The 8017-nt window shown below is 50.0% G+C and overlaps 1 protein-coding gene across 2 annotated transcripts in view; it reads right to left on the bottom strand.

The window, feature by feature from the left end:
• Nucleotides 1-5746, bottom strand: part of GRAP2 (GRB2 related adaptor protein 2) — a 119137-nt gene extending 113391 nt beyond the window's left edge. Inside the window, exons 1-2 of one of the 2 annotated variants that reach the window (XM_056340727.1) lie at nt 5531-5746; nt 3738-3800 (exon numbers count right to left, since the gene is read on the bottom strand). In XM_056340727.1, the coding sequence (XP_056196702.1) occupies nt 3738-3796 (59 nt within the window). In that variant the 5' untranslated portion in view covers nt 3797-3800; nt 5531-5746. The remainder of the gene's footprint in view (nt 1-3737; nt 3801-5530) is intronic. The other variant, XM_056340728.1, reaches the window with a different exon arrangement.
• Nucleotides 5747-8017: the final 2271 nt, after the last annotated feature.

The following is an 8017-nucleotide window of genomic DNA, read 5'->3' on the forward strand; positions in this document are numbered from 1 at the left end:
GGGGCGCCTTCCCTAACAGGCTCTCTCACCAGCTGTGTCAGGCAGTTATCTTCCACACACTCCAGGAACCTCCAAGACTGTTTCCTCTCTACTGTATTGTATTTCCAGCAGATATCTGGTAAGTCCCCCATGAGAACAAGGGCTAGCAAATGTGAGACTTCTCCCAGCTGATTATAGAATACTTTGTCTGCCTCTTCATCCCGGTTGGGTGGTCTATAACAGACTCCGACCACCACATCTGCCTTGTTGGCCTTTCCCCTGATCCTTACCACAAACACTCAACCCTATTGTCACCATCATTAAGCTCTAGACAATCAAAACACTCGCTAACATATAGGGCTTCTCCTTCCTTGCCCATCCCTTCTGAAGTGTTTATAGCCATCCACTGCAGCACTCCAGTTGTGCAACTCATCCCACCTTGTTTCCATGATGGTAACCATGTCATAGTTTTCTTGGTGCACAATGGCTTCCAGTTCCTCGTGTTTGGTGCCCCTGCTGTGTGCATTAGCATAGATGCACTTCAGTGGGTCTATTGATCCGGCCACCTTTTAGCCGGGTGAAGCCCTAATTCATACATGACCATTCTCAGGTGTTTCCATGGTTTCTAACACATCAGTAACTCTAGCATCTTTGATGCCACATGGCTATCCTTCCCCTACCTCCACTGAGATGGCAGACCAAATGACCTCACTAGCACACTGTCGCTCAAACACTGGTGTGTCGCCTCCAGGCTTATCTCTAGGAAGCCTGCTTTTATCACCTTCCCCCTTCAAATCTAGTTTAAAGTTCTTTCAATGAGCCCTGCTAAGTCCTGTGCAAAGACCCTTCTCCCCCTTTGAGACAGGTGTACCCCATCTGTTGCCAGAAGGCCTGGCGTCATGTAAACCAACACACAATCAAAAACCCCAAAATTCTGCTGATGACATCAAGCTCAGAGCCAGGTACTGATCTGCTGGCTCTTCCTGTTTCTTCCCTCATCATTCCCTGCAACTGGAAGGCCAGAGGAGAACACTGCTTGTGCTCCCGATCCCTTAACCAGTTGTCCCAAGGCCCTGAAGCCTCTCTTGATTGCCTTCAAACTTCTTGTTGCAACTTCATCCCTGCCTACCTAAAAAAAAATAATCAATAATGGATAATAACCATTGGTATCAGGGTAGGAAGCTTCCTTTCACATCTTTAACCCTGGCCCCAGGGCAGGCAGAAGACTCCCGTAAAAAGTGGGTCCAGTCTGCCTATTGGGCCTTCTGTTCCCTTCAGAAGGGAGTGTCCTGTGACAATGACCCATCTTTTTTCCTTTATGTAAGCAGTTTTGATGCAAGATATAGGCCAACTTAACTTCAGTGGCACCTCCAGGCTAGATGAACCATCATCCTTGTTATTGTTCAGTTCCATTTGCAAAGCCTCATACCTATCTCAAGTGTACCTTGAGATGTGGTACAGCTGAAGCAGGACTCAGCCAGAACAGGTAAGAAGGAGAAAGAGCCATTTTTTTCCTCACCTCAGGAAGAAGAGTTAAAAAAATGTGAGTTTGTTTCACTCCTGAGCCGCACCTCCCCTTGCAGAGGTCTTAATTCTTTTTTGCTTTTCGAGGGTTTGCACACAGAAGCATATTCTTGGCTACATTTGCCAGCACTTTGAAACAGTCACAGAATCACAGAATGGTTGGGGTTGGAAGGTATCTCTGGAGCACATCAAGCCCACCCCCCTGCTAAAGCAGGTTCACCTAGAGCAGGCAGGCTCTAGCAGTCCTCAGGGGGAAAGCTGGGCACCTGCGCTGCCAAGCCCTGCGGTTTGGAGAAGATGCAGGCAAATTTACTTTGTTGAGCAGTCCCATGTGGGCAGCGGGGAGCAGGCTGCAGGTTTGTTCTGTCCTTGGCACCTGATATGGTATTCGGGGATTGGAAGGAAGACAGACTCCCACTGGAGGAGTAGATGAAGCAGCTGCTCTGTTATTTCAGTGCTCCCCACCTTCTGAGCTAGAAGAGTCTTAGCCCTTAGGATACCATCTCTTCCATGAGAGAGCAGCAACAACTCTCCAACAGGCTGAAATCCAGCTCCTTCAAGTTCCCACCCTTACCTTAAGGCTGACAAGCGACTGCCCCTGTTCTCTAGTCACCACTGGGCATCGCCCATCAGGTTTTTCCATCTTCTCCCCCAGCTGTGGGGCCCTCTGTGAGCACAGGCATTTTGTGCAGCCACTGATGGCTGTGGGTGAGAGGGTGGCTGAGCATGAAGAGGATCCCTTTCCGAGGCTTGCTTAGCAGCTTGGAAGAGTTTCCCTCAAGGGGAGAAAGCACTGCAAGCACAGGATTGTCCCTGTCAGCCAGTTCATTTGCCTTACCTCTGCCCAGGTGAGCGGGAGAGCGCTGTCTGCTTGCATTACAGCAGTCGTGCTGTTGATAAGCTGCAAACAGGCAAAGAGTTCACTTGGGAAAAAACACAAAGCATGGTGGGGCAGGAGAGGAGAGACTTTTAAAACACTTTTGTCTTTTGATAATCACAGTAATAAGACCTCTGGTAGAAAACCAATACCCAATAAAATGTTCAACAAGTCCAAGGAGATATTCAAGGCTACTGAGACCAGTTGGTGAAAGCCTGAGACTCTGGCCTTCAATATGTTAATTCACAACGTACCCAAGAGAAGAACACGACCCAGAGCTCCACAGAGCTACAAAGAAGCATTGCTGCTGGGAGGATCAGGTGAAAATTTTTAAGCTGGTGGTAGTAGCAGCCACTGTTCTTTCAGGAGAAAGAAGCTGTTCAGCTGTTTTGGAATAGGCAATTGCAAAAAAATCTGCCTGAATCAGTCTTGCAATCACCAAGGCTAGTCAGCCTGAGTTTCCATGGTAAGCATTTCCACCAGGAGCTTAAAGCAAACGGTGAGGGCAGTTTTGATGGAGGGGCGCAGAGAAAGGCAGGGGCAGCAGAACAGGAGAGGCAGGCTGGGAGCCAGGGAAGCACTTCTTGCACAACACAGAGCGAGCTAAGGGAGAGCTTTGCTTGCAGAGCACAGGGTAGGAGACACACTGGGAGTTTTGGGCAGCTATGTTCAGGGAAACAGGACCTTGTGTATGTTCCTTGTCAATAAAGAAAGATGCACCTAGGACAGACTGTCCTCGACTATCAATTACTTATCAAAACAGAACAAACCCTGTACCCCAGAGCTAGTTGCTGAGGTCTGGAGGTGGCATTGGCTGCTGGAAGGGTTTTGGGGGACACTGCCTCGCCTGCAGCAAGCACCATGAAGCAAACCCCAACAGAAGGGCTGGTAACATAACTCAGAGTACAGGAGAGATGGAGCTGCCACTTGTGCTCAGCATCCCCAACTCCAAGCCCAGGGCACAGAGAATCACAAACACAGGTTAACTAATACACAAGAGTAGTTGGAAGGTTTTACTCTGGGTCCCACTAGCCCAGGCATTGCCACCTCTAAACCCCTGTAAGGCCAAGGGCACAGACACACACACAGGAGATCGGTCCCCTCCCACCCCACTAAAAAACACTCCCAGTACAGCAATCCCATGGCCTGGTCACACACACTTATTGCTGGGGGAAAAATCCCCAACTTGCTATCACTGCTTGAGTGCCCTTTCCCAAGCTACTAAGAAAATACCATAGCCTGCACAGTAGTGTTTTTCAGTCCCAGCAAGAGCAAGTGGCAGATGCAGCACCAGGGAAGGAGACTGCCAGCCCCCCCCCCCCCCGCCCCCCCAGCACAGGCAGACATACAAACTTACCTTTCACTCCTTCTTTCACTAACTGTCTTATCACCATAGCAACTGTAATCCCAGGTCATACAGCTAGGAAAAAAAAACAACAACAAAACACCAGCACAAATGAAGATATACATTATTACAAAACACAGCCTCGGTGGTAGAATCTAATTTTCATTAGAGACATAACAGTGGTTTTGCATAATTATACACATATTAATGCCCAACATGCCCATCTTCAGTTAAAACTCATTAATTCAGTTCTAAATAAAAAGCATTGCTCATTGCAAGCTAATTCTTTTTTTAAAGGAGAAAATGTTTCTAAAAGCTCAAGTCATACTTGCACAGCTTTTTCTTAATCCCAAGATTAACAGGGAGAGGAAAATGCAAAGACTGGGTCAGGTCTGAAGCAGAAACATGGCATAAAATGTCACAGGAAACTTTGCTACAATATGAAGAGTAAGAGCAAGCAATAAAGAAGACTGGCCAGATACTGGAGCGTACCTGGAACCGAGACCCAAAAGAAAGCATCTCACGGCTTTCCCTCTGGCGCTTGCAGTGAAAGCAATACAGCAGCATCATATCAAGAAGCAACACACTGCTGCGAGTGACCAAGCACAGGTTCAGCTGGCATAAAAATTTACTGCATGGCTTAAGGCCAGCATTTACAAGAGGAGGTTTATTTACTCTAACGGCATGGATATGAGATAGCAGCAGCACCAATGGACAGCCCCAGCCAAGAAAGCTCTGCAAAACAAAAAAAACCTTTCCTGTCTGTCCTTTTTTTTTTTATTTGATCCTACTACCTTCAGATTCACTTAATTACCCACTAAATGCAAATGTCCTGAGGCTGGTACCCTTTACCCCTCTCTGTTAACTGGCTTCCAGGTGGGCCTCATCTGAGTGATGGAGAGCCCCTGGTGCCAGTCAGATCCCAACTTCCCTGGTCCTATGTGTGGGGCAGTGCCTGGAGGATGGTTATTGCTACTTTAGGTGGCAGGGACCTGGGTAGGTAGGGGCTTTGAGACCTCACAGTGAGCTCTCATGCTGCAAATGTGCCTGTAGCTCTAAGGATGCTTGCAAAACCCTGACCTGGTGCATGCTGGACTTGACAGCAAAATCAATGCAGTGTCCTTAGGAGGTGCTTCTTCTTTAATTGTATTGATATCCTAGCCAGGGAATAAAGTGAGAAGCTACTTACCTGGGTTTGCCTCCACAGAGGCCTATTTAATTCCTTACTTACAGAAAAGGGATGGAGGACTAGGACAAAAGGGAGTGGAGGGCTGAGCTTGAGGGAAGGGTGTTCGGCTGGAGAATGGGTGGAGGAAGGAAAAAGAGGGAGATGGCAAAACAAATGGAAAGACAGGAGAAGAGATGGAGAGAGGTCTGTCCTAAACAGCAGTAGAAATCCCTCATGGCTGTCAGTCTCCAGCTCCTCTCCTCCTTGCGCTCTCGTTAGCACGCAGCAGGAGGAAGATGGGCTGTGCACAAAGTTCGGCTGGTGTGGGAGAAAGCTCCCTTCTCACCCATGTTTCTGAAGGAGGGAGAGAGAATTTGCTACCTCTGTGTCCAAGCCTGTGTCTACCCCAGCCAGGGTCTTGGTCATCCTCTTTCTGCAGCAGGGAGACCTGGCTGATATGTACCTTTGGGATGTGCAGTGGGTCCAAATGTGGCCCCTTCACTCCACCCGACAAGCACCTCCTGCCCACATACCTGAGCCTTGGGAGTCCACCTGTCCATGATGAAAAGAGAAATAGCACCTTGTTTCAGATACTGCTTATCACAAACATTTATATTTTTTTAAATAACAAACTTACATCTCTGGCTCACTGTGTCTGTCCTCCCTTCTCAAGTGCTGCCTCAGACTGAAAAGATGCTTTCTAGAGGGGTCAGATGGAGCCTGACAGAGGGTCCTGCTGCGAAGGAGCTGTGAGCTCAGTGAGGGAAGAACCCACCTCCTCCCCAACTGCTTCCTCCTCCACGAGTCCTTCAGGTTGGCCCCTGGCTGGGAAGCAGAAGGTCGAAAAGATGTGTATCTTGTAGCCCAGGCTGGGTAAAGGCAGCTTTTCTGTAACCGTGCTGTGCTGCTGACACGTGTACACAAAGCAGCTCCGACCTGCCCAGACCACATGTGCCACAGAGGCACGGCGTGCTGCGGAGCCGTGCTGTAGGTGTGCCTGGGCTGTTTGCTGAGGCTTGCCCACTGCCTTCTGCCTGAACAGAGAGCAATAGCATTGCTAAAACCTCCAGAAAAACAAGGAGTTTTCAAATGTCTCTGAGATGAAATTTACTGATGGGAACATGGAAACAAGACAGGCATTGCAATATGCGGCTAATCTGGACAGAAGATTCAAAATCTTTGCTGAACTGGTGAAGGAAACAAAACCAGCCACTCCTCTGATTTCTGTGTTGTCTGCAGTTCCCACCTCTGACTGCTACAAAAAGGGGGTGCGCTACAAAACGGGGAAGCGAGACAGACAGGGACTTCAGATGGAAGAACAGAGGGTCAAGGAGTAAGAGAGAAATAAGGCACGTCTCCGTGGCCATCAGTGGTAGAATTGCAGCAGGTGAAGTCGTCTCAGGCTGCTTTCATTTCATGCCAGCCTGGGTGCAGGGAGCAGTGAAACTACCCTGGCGCAGACCTGTGTGGTCCCATGTCCCATGTGCACATGGGGAGTGCATGCTGAAGCCTTCTTCTTCCACACCTTCACAAGTAACTGCCCGGAGTACTTATGTTGAAGCAAGCTCAGGTTTGTCTCCACACCCCACTTTGGTCTACAGCCCTATGGGCTGAGTGCACCCCTGCCTCACAGCTGGCATGGCCTCCTCACCCTGTGCCCATCACCCTGGATGCTTGTGTGCCCTGAGCCTGGCTCCTGGGCACGGATCACGCACAGCCAGCATTGGTCCACTAACACCCCCTTCTCCCTTCCCACTTCTCAGAGGCAGCATGGACAGAGGGTTTCCTCCTCAGGACATTTTCAGAGAATGCTCAGACCTACTGAGAGCAGTTGGAAAAGGTGTGTTTTCCCACACCCCTTCCTGCCTTCTAGCACCCACGATGCAGGAAGAGTTGTGAGGGGACACCAGCCCCTTCCTGTGGGTGGGTCGGGCATGAGACTTTGAAGTGACTGGGGAGGTCCCAGAAGGGGGCATGCATCAGTACCTTTGACAGAGGGTGTAGCACAGAGGTCCTCAAACTACGGCCCACGGGCTGGATACAGCCCCCCAGGGTCCTCAATCCGGCCCCCCGCACTTACAGACACCCCCCATCCCCCCCCCGCCGGGGGTTGGGGGGAACCAAGCAGCCGCAGATGACTGCCTGCCACTGCATCCGTGCGCCAGCCCCCTGGTTAAAAAGTTTGAGGACCCCTGGTAGCAGAAGTGATGCTGAAAGCCAGGAGTGGGACTGGGGAAACTGACTCAGCATGGACATAATGCAAGGAGCATTAACATGGTGGTGACACCTGAACTTGAAAGGGACTTAAAAAACATGGATGCCCATGCTGAGGGACCCACATAGCTCAAGGTGTGTAAGGAGACCGGCGCAAGCAGCCTCATGTCAGATAAAAGAGGCTGTAACTGACCCATTCGCCTGTGTCCCCCCCAGAGCCAAATACATGAGCTCAGGAGAGAAAGGAGTGAAAACAGGAGAGGGGTGTGTAGGAAGGAATTTGGGTGAATTCAAGGAGGAGCGGAAATGATGACCTAGGAAGCTTTTCTCTGCCCCAAGAGCATTAATTACCATCCCTTACTCCATTCCCTTCCAGTGGCTCCTGCAGACTTCATATGGGCTTGGTCTCTCCTTTGGTGTTCCTTTCCTGCAGATGCCCCTGCATGTGGAAATCCCTTGACATGGGGCACAAAGACAGGGTGAGCCCCGGACCCCCTCTCCACTCCATCTCTCAGGGTTTTTTTGCCCATGTCACGTGCCATGGCTTCCATGATGCTGCAGCAGCAGCAGCAGAGAGTGTTACAGTTCTGCTGGGGACCCTGGCAGGATGGTCCCCTCCCTGCAAACACGGGCATTGAGCCGCACCAAGGGAAAGCAAACCAGCAAGGATTGAAGTGCTGCAGCCCCTGTTCCCCTCTGGAGGAACATTTAAGTCTGCTGGAGAGTCAGAGAGGATCTGTGGAGCATATCCACCAGCACAAGCTTTATGATTTAGGCAAACAGTGTAAATGCTTAAGTACTCACACGCTAACATCTTTCCTAGCACTTTCACAAACGGACTCTCCTGCCAACCTGTGCAGAGCAGCCTCAGCTGCGGTCTCATAGCAGGGACCTATGTAATTGCCTCCTT

The sequence above is a fragment of the Falco biarmicus genome, chromosome 5, assembly GCF_023638135.1.
Source record: "Falco biarmicus isolate bFalBia1 chromosome 5, bFalBia1.pri, whole genome shotgun sequence".
Lineage (NCBI taxonomy): Eukaryota > Metazoa > Chordata > Aves > Falconiformes > Falconidae > Falco > Falco biarmicus.